Source organism: Delphinapterus leucas, chromosome 11, assembly GCF_059928025.1.
Source record: "Delphinapterus leucas isolate spDelLeu-1000000601 "Yukka" chromosome 11, BTC_Dleu_Yukka2, whole genome shotgun sequence".
Classification (NCBI taxonomy): domain Eukaryota; kingdom Metazoa; phylum Chordata; class Mammalia; order Artiodactyla; family Monodontidae; genus Delphinapterus; species Delphinapterus leucas.
The window spans coordinates 94,503,778-94,518,376 of record NC_143139.1 but is presented as its reverse complement, the minus strand read 5'-3'; the positions used below and the strand labels follow the sequence as shown (position 1 = coordinate 94,518,376).

The 14,599-nt window shown below is 39.1% G+C and overlaps 1 protein-coding gene across 9 annotated transcripts in view; it reads left to right on the top strand.

Moving 5' to 3' along the window:
* The window catches only part of MRTFA (myocardin related transcription factor A), a 195,819-nt gene that overhangs the window by 61,339 nt on the left and 119,881 nt on the right, over nucleotides 1–14,599 (top strand). Inside the window, exon 1 of one of the 9 annotated variants that reach the window (XM_089920038.1) lies at nucleotides 7,773–14,597. The exons of the other annotated variants lie outside the window; for them this stretch is intronic. Within the exon in view, the coding sequence (XP_089776164.1) occupies nucleotides 14,592–14,597 (6 nt within the window). The 5' untranslated portion in view covers nucleotides 7,773–14,591. Of the gene's footprint in view, nucleotides 1–7,772; nucleotides 14,598–14,599 lie in introns of those variants that run through there. 9 annotated transcript variants of the gene reach the window in all.

Sequence of the window (14,599 nt, the reverse complement as noted above, 5' to 3'; positions counted from 1 at the left end):
ATCTTTTCTTATTGACTGACTAGCTCTAGTCTGAGTTTTACCTCTCTGATGTAATTTTGTCGAAAGTTGCAAGAAGCAGCCAACACAACATTCTGAATCTTTCCCTTAAAGCTATAGCATTCCAATATAATCAGGCAGTGCTTTTTTAAAAAAAAATTTATTTATTTGGTTGCACTGGGTCTTAGTTGTAGCAGGCGGGCTCCTTAGTTGTGGCTCGTGGGCTCCTTAGTTGTGGCTCTTGGCTCCTTAGTTGTGGCTCGCGAGCTCCTTAGTTGTGGCTCATGGGCTCCTTAGTTGCAGCTCGCCAGCTCCTTAGTTGCAGCACATGGGCTCCTTAGTTGCGGCATGTGATCTCTTAGTTTCGGCATGCATGTGGGATCTAGTCCCCTGACCAGGGATCGAACCCAGGCCCCCTGCATTGGGAGTGCGGAGTCTTATCCACTGTGCCACCAGGGAAGTCCCCAGGCAGTGCTTTAATGAGATGTTTTGCCGTCTTCAGTATCTGAAGGCTCACCAGAAATGTTATAATCTTTCTCATGAAGCATTCTGTTCCTGGCACCAAATTCTGTATTAGGATTATGTTCAATCATTTGTGATTCCAAAAAAGTAAAGTAATAGTGGTTTTAAACATGATATAAGTTTACTTTCTTCTTACGTAAAAGAAGCCCAGAGATAGGTAACCCAGGGCTAGTGTGGTGCTCCACAGTGTCAAGGAACCAGCTTCTATTTTTGTTGCCTTGCCATTCTCAGCATGTGGCTTCTTCCTCATAGTCTGAGATGGCTACTTGCATTCCAGCACCTCATCCATATTCCAGGCAGCAGGAAGGACGAGGGTCCAAAGAATAGTGTACTCAGTTCCTTTAAGGACATTTCCTGGAAATCACACTTAATACTTTTACAGGCATACCTCGTTTTATTACGCTTTGCTTTATGGTGCTTCACAGATGTTGCATTTCTCAGAAATTGAAGGTTTGTGGCAACCCTGCATTGAGCAAGTCTATTGGTGCCATTTTTCCAAAGTGTCTCTGTATCACGTTTTGGTAATTATCGCAGTATTTCAAACTTTTCATTATTATATTTATTATGATGATTTGTGATTGATGATCCTCGATGTTACCACTATGACTCGCTGAAGACTCAGATGATGGTAAGCATTTTTTAGCAATAAACTAATTTAAAGTAAGGCATATATATTGTTTCTTTAAGACGTAATACTATTGCACGCTTAATAGATTATAGTATAGTGGAGATGTAACTTGTATCCACTGGGAAACCAAAAAATTTGTGTGACTCGCTTTATTGTGATATTCGCTTTATTGCAGTGGTCTGGAACCCAACCTGCAATAGCTTCGAGGTATGGTTGTATTCATGTCCCATTGGCTCGAACTCATGGCCACATCTGGCTACAGGAGAGGCTGGGAAATGCAATCTGCATTCCGGCAAGCACTTAGCTAAAGTTCAGGTGTTCTATTACTAAGGAAGAAAGAGAAAGTGGATATTGGGCAAAACCTCCAGTGCTTCCCATAGTGATCCAGGTGAGGTTCTTTTGCTTTCTGCTTATTGGTCGTCTCTGGTATTTAAAAACACTCCTAATTCTCTTTCTGTTGTATTCTCTCTTTCATATCATCTAAAACTTCCCAGTTACTACATTCGGATGCTTTCATTTCTTTTAGATATAGATCACGAGTGTGCTTCCTTTCTCCTTCATTGATTAGAACCTTTCCATTTTAAGATATGCCACCAAGACATTAGAATATTTCCATGCTGGTGTGCACTTACCTTTTCTTTCTTTCTTTTTTTTTTTGCTATACACATCATGCTTATTGCCTGCACAGATGCCTACAAAATGCGCTGCGCTAACTGCTGACTACTACTGTGTGTCTTAGCATTTTATAAATTCTACAGTCACTGTTCTTAGATGTAGCTGTAAAGTGGAGATTCCTGCAGTGCTTTGGAGAACACTTTTGCTGTATTTTATATTTGTTTGGGAAGTGGATTTCTTTGTCTGTACTCTCTCTTCCCTCTTTATTTCAAAGCTTTAAATATAATTGTACTGAAGTTAAAAATCATATTTACTGATGTCTGTTATATTTTATTCCATCAGAACTTCTCAGCATCTCTTTTTAGAAATATTACTTGGCTAAGAGTAATACTATTTGAAGCAAGAGGCTGTCAGAAGGGAAGAATAATGGAACATGACTTAGGAGCTGTTTTTATTTATTATTATTATTATTTTTTTTGCGGTACGCGGTCCTCTCACCGCTGTGGCCTCCTGTTGTGGAGCACAGGCTCCGGACCTACAGGCCCAGCGGCCATGGCTCACGGGCCCAGCCACTCCGTGGCATGTGGGATCTTCCCAGACCAGGGCACGAGCCCGTGTCCCCTGCATCGGCAGGCGGACTCTCAACCACTGCGCCACCAGGGAAGCCCCCAGAGGTTCTGCCTTGATTGAAGCCTTTAATGACCATGAGCAACTGAAAATGCATTTTTAAACACAAACTCTGCACTGTTTACTGTGAAGGTAATGTGAAGAGCAAGTACTTTTGTATGGTAACTAATCTTGTCAGAATAGATTCATTTAATCAATAACTTAGCTTTTATAGTTAAAGTGTAATAAGAAGGATAATTGATGAGAATGCTGGTGGTGTTTCATCTCAAATGCTGCAGTGCTGTCATAGATTGTACATTGTCCTGAGGGTTCCTCACTGTAGCACCAGTAGGTGACTAGGAGCCGTAGCCTAGCCTCTTCTCCTTGACCCATATTGAAGACTCTAGTCTTCAATATACTTTTTCTGTAGCAGAAAAACCCAAATGAACTTTTGGGCCAACGCAATATTTGTGTTTGCTGTATTCCTACAAAATTGTGACAGTTTCTGGATTTTTTTCCTTCTTTTTATGACAAAATATTTCATTCTCAGTGCTTTGAAATATTTGATCAAGAATTTAGGAAAATATTCATGACTCCTTTTATAAAGAGGGAACATATTCTTAAGATATGGGGAGAGAGCTCATTGGGAAACCTAAGGATGTGAGGCTCTGGCACTGGAAAATAGTGCTTCTCTTCAAACACTTCATTGTAGTGTGGAAACAAAGCACAATACTGTAAATGTCTTCCGTTTCCCCCAACTGCTGCCTGTCTTCATCTTAGGTGAGTTTTGTCTCAACAAGTTTTTCATTCCAAAGGTAGTATGTTCAAAAATAACTAGTCTTTTTCATATTATTCATACCTGAACAGCATCACTAGGGCACATTTTCTGTACTGTGGCCTGGCAACATTTCAGGTTGTCCTGGCTTATTGGAGTGTAAGGTTTTAGTGTCAGAGTGGAAACGACAGAAAAATTCCTAACTTGAAAATTGTCTTATGATGGATTATGTAATTTTGTAGGTGAATACACAAATATGTTCAGATCATATTTAAATTTTTTCAGGTCTTTTATACATAGCGTGTGGACTGCTGAACATCCGTCATTCTTTCTCTTAGAGAAGAAATTTCTTTCTTTTTTTAAAATTAATTAACTTTATTGGCTGCGTTGGGTCTTCGTTGCTACGCGGGCTTTCTCTAGTTGCGGCAGGCGGGGGCTACTCTTCATTGCAGTGTGCAGTCTTATTGCGGTGGCTTCTCTTGTGGAGCAAGGGTTCTAGGGCGCACAGGCTTCAGTAGTTGTGATGCGGGTGCTCAGTAGTTGTGGCTCACGGGCTTAGTTGCTCCATGGCATGTGGGATCTTCCCAGGTCAGGGATTGAACCCATGTCCCCTGCATTGACAGGCGGATTCTTAACCACTGCGTCACCAGGGAAGTCCCAAGAGAAGAATTTCTAAAAGACAGAATTCCACAGTTAAAAATTGGAACATAGTTGAACACCACAGAAAAGGGATCAGGAATCATAAGGAAAGCATATCTGTAGTGTTTGTGGGCATGAATATAGTTTAAGGAATGTAATGAAGACATGTTGCCAAAATAGTGCTTTAAACCTTAAGCTGCCTTTTCTTGGGGAGCAGGGAATTGGAGATAGGGATTTAGGCAAATTGTCAAATTTCTCTTAAATGTTTGCAACAAAATGCCACCTTGTAGTTAAACTCTCTGTACTTTTCAGGATACCTTCTCATAAAACCCTTTAAGATAACATGACAGAGAGTAACAATTTTTATTCAGAGTGACTTGCCCAGGGTCATATCACCAAACTCAGTGATTTAAGATACTGATATAGGTCACATAACTTTTCCCCAAAACAACATTATTGTAATTGTTACTAGGGGGCCAGGCAGAATGGTAAATTATACCAAACTCAAAAGTCAGGCAGCAGGCTAAGGTGAACTATTTCCCCTACAGTCTATTCTCTACACAGCTGCCAAAGTGATCTTTAACAATATGTGTCAGATCATATCACTCCATTGCTTAAAACCTCCCAGGGGCATCTAGTTTTTCCTAAAATGTATTTCTCCCCACCTGTTCTGCTCTCTGCCCAGGCTGGTCTTTCAGTTCCTTGAAGATGTCAAGCTCATTCCCACCTCATGGTCTTTGAACTTGTACATGCTGTTTCCACTGCATGGCTGGCTGCTTCTTGTCAAATTCTGGTAACATCAGATCGTGTAGTGGTTAGAGACATGGGCTCTGAAAGCTGATTCTCTGCGTTCCAGTTATTTAACCTCTCAGTGCCTTCGTTTCCTCACCTGTAAAAAATTGGATAAGTAAATACCTGTTAGTGTTGTGAAGGTTGAATACACACACATACAGTGCCTCACACAGAGTAAGTGCTCATTAAGTGTTGGCTGTTATAAAAGTCTCAGCTCAGAAATCACCTCCTCAATGAGACCTTTTTTTTTTTTTTTTTTGCGGTACGCGGGCCTCTCACTGTTGTGGCCTTTCTCGTTGCGGAGCACAGGCTCTGGACGTGCAGGCTCAGCGGCCATGGCTCACGGGCCCAGCCGCTCCGCGGCATGCGGGATTCTCCCGGACTGGGGCACGAACCCGTGTCCCCTGCATTGGCAGGCGGACTCTCAACCACTGCGCCACCAGGGAAGCCCAATGAGACCTCTTTTGAACATTTAAATTAACCTTCCTCCACCCCCCCATAATACTTAACAGTTACCTGAAATTATTTTATTGTGTATTTATTTACTTTTATTTTTGTGTCTCTCTTACTATTAACGTAAGCTCCATGAAAGCAGGAATATTTTCTGTGTCTTGCATTTCCAGTTCCTCGAACAGTGCCTGCTCAATATATATTTGTTGAGTGAATTAATGGAAGCCAGATCCACCCCAGAAGGTCTTCTTAGGTGACATTAAGACTGAAAAGCAGTTTGTGTCACTCAGTTAAAGGTGTTCCCATGTGTACCGAACACCATTAAGTTATGTTCTAAGCTATGGGTATCTGGCAGGGGCTTGTAGAGAGTGGTGTGGAGAGGTAATACAAAGAAAAGGAGTTGAGCCTGCAGATAAAATACATATCTTACTTTTCTTTATTTTAAATGTTTTTATTTATTTCTCCTGCTTCCAGCTGGTAAGTTCATGTCCTTTTATGTAAGCCCTTAAGCTTACTTGTGTCTTTAAGTTTAGGGACAGCTGGTTGCCCCTCAGCATTATAAAGTTACAGCTTTATTGAGCTTCTTCTAAAATAGTGTGAGTAGAAAGTACCGGTATGTAATTAGATACTCAGCTGTATATGATAATTTTAGGAGTCAGAGGGATGCTCTAAAACCAAAGTAGGCAATCTGAGACTAGGAATTCCTGAGTTATCAACAGAGTCAGGTATGATAGCAATTTCTCATTCTCTTATATCTATACCTCTGCCTTTTCCTCTTATTAATACTATCACTACGCTTTTTGTTTTCTGTTTTCTTCCTATTCTTGTATTCCTTTTTGTTTCTATCCTTCTACTTTCATGTCCATATTTTCCTTCTCATGTATATGATGGAAACTCAAATGATGTTTCTATTATTTGGCTTTGGCTCCTGTACCCAGTACCCAGAATCAGATTGGTCATCCTCTCAGATAAATGTCCTCCTCCTTTCTTGCCTGCTTCTTTTAGTAGAATCACCGTTCTATCGGTCACTCTGGCTTAAAACCATGGAGTCATCTTGACACCTCCCTTTCCTCAGCCCCACAACCAAATACAAACATGTCCTATCACTTATAAATTCTGTCTCATTCATTCAGCATGAACTCAGCAAAGAGTAGAGTTTCTGCTCTGTGTCAGGTATGACTCCATGTTGTGTGTGTGACAGTTCCTGTCTTTCTACATTTGCTACCCAAATTCAGGATCTCAGTAAATTATACTTTGCCTAGTGAAAGTAGCTTCGTAACTTTTTTCCCAACCTCATATTCCTTTTTTCCAATCCCGTATTTATTGCACTGCCTGATTAATTCTCTAAAACATGGTTTGACCATGTTATTCCCTACTTCTTTTTTTTTTAATTTTTATTTTATGTTGGACTATAGTTGATTTACAATGTTGTGTTATGTTCCCTACTTCTTAGAGTGAAACTCAGCTTGCTGTTCCAGTCATATCTCGTATATTGTACAAGTACAGTCTTGTACTTGATTGCCCTTTTAGAACATACTCCACACTTTCTCACATCCATGTTTTTGTTCTTGCTGTTGTGTCTCCTGGAAGAATATAAGCTCCCTGAGGGCAGGAACTTTGTTTTATTCACTGTAGTATCCCGTAGCACCCGGAACAGTACCTGGCATGTAGTAGTTACTCAGTAGATATTTATCGAAAGAATGAATGAGAGGTAAGTGAATCTTGTCAATACTACCTATTTAAAAAAATTTTATTGACATATATAGTTGATTTACAATGTTGTGTTAATTTCTGCTGTACAGCAGAGTGACTCAGTTATGTATATCCTTTTTCGTATTCTTTTCCATTATGGTTATCACAGGTTATCAACTATAGTTCCCTGTGCTCTATAGTAGGACCTTGTTTATCCATCCTGTATCTAATAGTTTGCATCTGCTAATCGCAAGCTCCCCACCCTTCCCTCCCCCACACCCCCTTCCCCTTGGCAACCACAAGTCTGTTCTCTGTGTCTGTGAGCCTGTTTCTGTTTTGTAATACTATCTATTTTTTATGACTCTTCCCAAACATTAATATTACCTCTCTTAGGAAGCCTTTTCTGATCTTCTGTGTATTTCTATTTAAATATAAATACCTACCTGTGACAGAACCTTTTTCCCTCTTTTTTTTTCTATATCAGTGCTGGCTTTGATTGTGTATGTCATGTGGTTGCCATGAGATTAATATAGTCAGTAAATGAACAAATGTTTGTTCTTGTTCTGCGTCAAGTATGATATCTAGGTACTTGAGTCAAAAGGACAGTAGAATGGAATTCCTTTCCTCAGTGAACTTAACTGCGTAGTGGAGGATCAATCCATTTTAATAGTAGTAAAAGTAAGCAGTGAGAAGCAAGCCTGGGATCTTATGGAAGCATAGCCTTTTGGAAGGGGTTGGATAATAGGGAGAAGGGGGTAGGTTGGGGAAGAAGAGGCAGTTCTAGGCTGTCACAAGTAGAAAGCAACATATGGTGGGAGCAGTGGGTGCTTAAAGGGGAGTGTGAGAAATGAATCAGGTACTCTGAAGGGCCTTGTACTGTTGGTATTGAAGAGGCAGTACTATATTGTTACCTTTTATCTGTTTTGTTGGGATAAGAGGAAAAACTTGGATGACTGATTCCCTGTAGAACGATCAGGAGGCGCTGAAACCCTGAAGTGAGCAAAAGCTGTAGCTCCATGGAACTTTCTGAAAAAAATTACTTGGGAGGTGAGATTTTTGTTACGTGGAATGCCTTCCTACTTGATTGATAGTCTACATAAGCAATTCCAATTTGAAAATAAGTTTTTTCCTGAGAATTTGAAAGCATACTCTATTATGTCAGTTTCTAATGTTGATGTTAAGAAATCTGATGTCATTCATTGTATCTCACAGTGTTGTGGGCCAGGGATTTGGGTGGGGCTTAGCTTGGGGGTTCTTCTGCTCCACATGGTGTTTATTAACTTGGGTCCACATGGTGGCATTCAGCAAGTGATTGGGCGTGCCTGGGGGGTGTCCAGGAGTATACAGGCCTGACACCTTGGTGGGGATGTCTGGAAGGCTAGTCTTAGCTAGATCCCTTTTCTTTTCAGTGTAGTCTTGAGACCTCTTCTTATGGTCTCTCCATCAGAGCAGTTGGACTTCGGGGAGTACAGCGCTCCCAAAGATCAAGATAAAAGCTGCCAGTCTCCTTAAACTCTAGACCTGGAACTGGCATAGCATCATTTTCATTGTACTGCATTGTTAAGGCAGTCACAGCCCAGCTCAGATTCAAGAGGAGGGGAAATAGACCTCACCTGCCAATGGGAGAAGTGTCAGGGAATTTGCAGTCATCTTTAATCTGCCATACCACTCTTCATGTGCTTTCTGTTGTTTTGAGTTAGATTTTATATTTTCCTATTTCTTGTACTCCTTGGTTTTGGATGACTTCTAAGATGAAGAGGGAGCAGAAAGGCCTTTTCTTTGCCATCTGTAGTAGCCTGAGTAGTTTTTAAGACATCTGAAGATAATGGGGATGGTGGTAACAGAGATAAGGGCAGCTAGCTAGCCAAGGCTAGATGTTTTCCTCACCTTTCACTGTAGGATCTAGGGCAGTACCTAGTACATAGTTAGCTCTCAGAAAATACTTGTTCTCAAATTCCTTTGTGTCAAATTATATATATATATATATATATATATATCTGCTTAGACAGTAAGAATTTTAAAGATTTTGGTTTATCTGTTGAAGATAAATCAAGGAAAATAAGAGTAAAAATCTGTACAGTTAAAGATTCATTAATTGATTAAAAAACACTTTTTATACAGAGAAATTTTTTTCAGAAGAGTAATATCATTTGGTTGTATGAAACTCTTTGTCATGGGTCATAATAAAAAATCATGTTAGTATATACTTTTTTAGAGTTAGCACCTGTCTGCCTGAGCTCTTACATGTCTCTAACACGTTTTGTGCTATTGCGTCTAGTTACATGTGCCGCTCGGCACCAGCAGAAGGCATGCAACCCAAAAAGGGGGTGGGGTGGAGAAAAGATGAGGGGGAATCAAGCCAGCAAGAGAGGGAAACAGATGGGTTGTGGGAGATGACCCTGCCCCCATGTTGTTTTTGTTCTGGCTGCTACTGATCGTATGTGAATCAGCAGCCAAAAGATTGGAGTTGGTGATCCTATGATGAAAAAGAAAGTTTGATTTTGGACTCAGTAGAATTATAAATTTACAACACTAAAACATGATGCAGATTTTTTCCTTTGGTTATTTTAATTATCTTTCCTTTGAGACATGTCAGAAAGTATTTTGAGATATAACTCTTTAATTTTTCTAAATAATATATGTATAATCTGAGATGACTATTACTCTTTTAGCTTTTCTTTTTCATGCAAGTTTTACAGTAAATAAAACTTTAGGCATATTTAGGAACTGGTAGAGGAGACTTAATCCATGATGGCGATTCCTCAACATTTTTGGATCTTGTCTCTAGATGGTCAGAGTTTACTAGGACTTTCTCCTGTGGGCTATTTAAAAATGAGTAGAAAGTCGTATGTTTGCTAGAGAAATAAATCTTCCCAATGTATATATTTCATGCTAAATATTCTCTCTTTTCTTTTGTTAGTGCTTATACTTGACTTTTGTTTGGCTTATTTTCTAAGGTCAAGATTAAGGAAACCTTGCTTTATGTCTCACCAAGTCTTCACTTTGTCCTATGGAAGAATCTTATTAAAAAAAAATTTTTTTTAAAACATTATAAGAAAAAAAAACGTTATAAGAATGTTAGCAAACATACACCAATATAGAGAGAATAATAGTATAATGAATCTCCATATACCCAGTATTCAGCTTCAACAGTTACCAGTGTTCTGTCTCTCTTGTTTCATCTGTTCCTCCTGCCCCTTACAATTTTTTATGGAAGAATTTTATTGTAATACCATTTAATGTTAGCATTTTGAAAGGCTATATCCTGAAACTTTTGAAATCTTTAAATTAAATACTACTGTAGCATATAATTTGCCCAGTAAAAATGTTTGGTAAACTATATAGGTATGTAAAATTTTAAAATGACCTCTTCAAGCCCTTAATGATCCTATAAATATGGAACTTAATCAGTTACTAAGCTATTAAAATAAGTTCTGAATAGAACACTCAGTAAAACAGTTTTTCAAATTGCTTTTTCTTTCATTCCAGGCAGTGGCAGGCACAGTCATGGTCCAGGTCACTACAGAATTTAATATTCCTTTCTTTAATCTATTAAAAATGTATGAGTTCTGAAAAAGATCACTTTTTAAACTTCTTCATTTTTTCTTTATGCCTAGCACTTGACTTGGGTTGACTTTCTTTTAGGGCTCATAGTGCACATTTTCTTTTAAAAAAATCATTTTTTTTAGAAGTACTGGTTATGTGCATTAAGTACATACCAGAATTACAGACGCATGCAGTTTAACTTCAAACTTCATTAGAGAAATCATGATATCATGTGATGGATGGATCTTTATTGTCTTTTAGGAGCAGTAACACATGTGAATGTCAGATCTCCAAATCTCAGCAATAATAATAATTTTCTAATTTAAAGTAATAGGAGGAAGGTTGTTCTGAATTACTGAAAAGTAAATTAAGGGACACTTTAAAGAATAGACAGTTTATTCTTTCAAGCTCAATGAATGACTTAGTTTAGTAAATTATTTCTTAAGCAGAGATCTTGCCAAGCCATTAAAAAATTATTGTGGTAAAAAACATATACTAAAGTTACCATCTTAATCATTTTTAAGTCTATAGCTCACTAGTGTTAAGTATATTCACATTGTTGTGCAACAGATCTCTAGAGCTTTTTCATCTTGCAAAGCTAAAACTCTATGTCCAGTAAACACTACTGCCAGGCCATTTTTTAAAAATTATTTATTTATTTATTTATTTTTGGCTGTGTTGGGTCTTCGTTTCTGTGTGTGGGCTTTCTCTAGTTACGGCGAGCGGGGGCCACTCTTCATCGCGGTACGCGGGCCTCTCACCGTCGCAGCCTCTCTTGTTGCGGAGCACAAGCTCTAGACGCGCAGGCTCAGTAGTTGTGGCTCACGGGCCTAGTTGCTCCGCGGCATGTAGGATCTTCCCAGACCAGGGCTCGAACCCGTGTCCCCTGCATTGGCAGGCAGATTCTCAACCACTGCACCACCAGGGAAGCCCTGCCAGGGCATTTTTAATGGAAAAATAGCTCATTTGAAATGAGAAATATACATTTACATATTAACGTTGACTGTGTTATGTGCTAGTCTCTTTTGTAATCGTGTAAAGAATTATGCATTATGAGGCAGTATTTTAGTTTTTCTCTTAATCTGGTAAACATTATAAAATTGGTGGCACTCTTTTATCCTACCCCTCCCTCAAGTAGCATAAAATATTTCTTAATCTCATACTTCATTGTGGTGTCACAGATATCAGTGAAGTCTGAAATAATGGGATTTTGCTGTTTGGTTAAGAACTTTTTACATGAAACTATGATTCTACCCGAGCAAATTGGAGTACTTAAGTGGAATGATGTTTGCTGGTTCCTATCCTGACTTCCAAACGTTATATTTAATTTTTCTGTATTTTTTCATACAGTCTTCTTGTATTGTTCAGATTTTCCTCAAGACTTGCCTGTCTTGGTCCCCAGACTGTCTTTAAATATCTTTCATTTGCTTCTGTCTTTTTCAGACAGGCATTTACCAAGTGGCTGTTAATGTGCAAATACTATTTGCAGGGTCTGTCTACTGTATACACACATAGTTGCTACCATCTCAGTTAAATTTCTCCATTTTCTAATGAGAGGTATGAACTCATATAATCTATAATGATTTAACAACTTTTTTCCAGTTTTATTGAGATGTAATTGATATATAGCACTGTATAAGTTTAAGGTGTAAGTAGTGACTTGACTTACCTATATTGTGAAATGTTTACCACAATAAGTTTTGTTAACAGTCATCATCTCATATAAATACAAAAACATTGTTTTTTCCTTGTGATGAGAACTCTTAGGATTTACTCTCTTAACAGCTTTCAGATATACCATGTAGCAGTGTTAACTCTACTTATCTTATAATTGGAAGTTTGTATCTTTTGGCAACCATCATCCAATTCCTCCACCTCCCACCCCAACGACTGGTAACTACAAGTCTGATCTCTTTTTTTATGAGGTTTTTAAAATTTATTTATTTTTTATTTTTGGCTGTGTTGGGTCTTTGTTGCTGCGCGCGGGTTTCTCCCTAGTTGTGGCGAGCAGGGGCTAGCTACTCTTCATTGCGGTGCAAGGGCTTCTCATTGTGGTGGCTTCTCTTGTTGCGGAGCACAGGCTCTAGGCACGCGAGCTCAGTAGTTTTGGCTTGTGGGCTCTAGAGCGCAGGCTCAGTAGTTACGGCGCATGGGCTTAGTTGCTCCATGTCATGTGGGATTTTCCCGGACCAGGGCTCGAACCCGTGTCCCCTGCATTGGCAGGCGGATTCTTAACCACTGCGCTACCAGGGAAGCCCTCATGAGTTTGTTTTTATTTTTCTGTTTGTTTTTTAGATTCCACATAAGTGAGATCATACAGTATTTGTCTTTTTCTGTCTTATTTATTTCACGTAGCATAATGCCCTCAAGGTCTGTCCATGTTTTTGCAAATGACAGTATTTCCTTCCGTTTTGTAGCTGAATAATATTCCATTGTATATTAACAGCTGTTTATTGAAAACCTGTTACTGTATGTGAAGCTACTTTTCCTAGGTCTTAAGACGGAAGTTTTTGTTTTTTTTAATGAATTTATTTGTTTTTATTTTACTTATTTTTGGCTGCATTGGGTCTTCGTTGCCGTGCATGGGATTTCTCTAGTTGTGGTGAGCGGGGGCTACTCTTCGTTGCAGTGCGTGGGCTTCTCAATGCGGTGGCTTCTCTTGTTGCGGAGCACGGGCTTTAGGCGTGTGGGCTCCGTAGTTGTGGCTCGCAGGCCCTAGAGCACAGGCTCAGTAGTCGTGGTGCACGGGCTTCGTTGCTCCGTGGCATGTGGGATCTTCCGGGATCAGGGCTCAAACCCATGTCCCCTGCATTGGAAGGCAGAGTCTTAACCAAGGTGCCACCAGGGAAGCCCAAGGCGGAAGTTTTGATACTGTCCTCCTCCTGCTTTCCTTTAGGACTCAATTAAGAGTGGTGTTTTTTTTTTTTTTAACTCACACCTCAGTGCCATCATCCATGTGCGCATGTATGTGTGAGCACGCTCATATGTTTCAGGGTGGAGAGGGTATTGAGGACTCTTTCCTAAGGAGTTTGGGTCTCAAAGGATTGTTAAATATCATAAAATTGAATTTTTTAGCCTGAAAAGGCTGCTGTTAAGGAAAGCAAATATTCTCTTTCAGGGTCAGTGGCAAAGAAAAAGCCAGATGGATTAATCATGTATAACAGTTGTTTTTTCCCAGTACACATAGAGACGTGGCTTAAATGATGGTAAGTCATAGGCAAGATGGGAAAAAATTTTTTGAAGTTCAGATTCTGGATTTTCTTGGTAAACATTTGTTATTTTTTAATTCCTAAAATTGTTCAAACCCTCAAAAAATTCTTTTCCCAATGTTTGCCCGTACTACCTCTTAGATTATTGAGTTCCTAATATATATATATATATATATATTTTTTTTTTTTTTTGAACTTGCCTCACTTTCTTTCAGCATTTTTGGAGTAGAGAATCCTTCTTAATGTCTTTATTCTTCCTAATGTCACCCCCCCTTCTTAATTGGTCTTATCTGATCTTTTCCATTCCATTTTACATTTTATGAAGAGCAACCAGAACTACAGTCAGGTTTGGGCACATTATAGCCTTACGTGAAGGTAGAATGTGATGGTCCTTTTCGTTTTCAGTGCCTTTCTTCATTTCATGGCTTTCCAATATTTTGTTGGTTTCTTAATCTGAAGCAGATTAAAGTCCTCACTAAAGTCTGCAGGGAACTCCTAGGTCCCCTTTTTAGATTAAGAATTATAGCTTTTTCATTATAAAAGCAATATGTGTGTTTTAGAGAAAATTTGGAAACTAAAGAAAGTAAAACTTTTCATAGTCCAAACAAACAAAACCCATTTTGTGTTTTGGTAAATTCCCTTATGGTCTTTTTTCTGTGTATAATATTTTTATATGAATATGTGTTTTTATCTTTTTGTAAACTTAATTTTAGATAAACAGTTTCCACATTTTAATTTGTAAAAATTATTCTTAATAATTCCACAGCATTTGGTGGATGAATATAGTCTTAATTCCCTTAACCATTAATTCCCTTGTTGTTAAAAAGACTTTCAAAAAAAAAAAAAAAAAAGACTTTCAAATTATTTGTATTCTTTTTCTTTTTTTTTTGTGGTATGCGGGCCTCTCATTGTTGTGGCCTCTCCCGTTGCGGAGCACAGACTCCAGACGCACAGGCTCAGCGGCCATGGCTCACGGGCCCAGCCGCTCCACGGCATGTGGGATCTTCCTGGACCGAGGCACGAACCCGTGTTCCCTGCATCGGCAGGCGGACTCTCAACCACTGCGCCACCAGGGAAGCCCTGGGGATTGTTTTCTTAAAGAAATTTTCTCCCCTGGATTATGTTGGT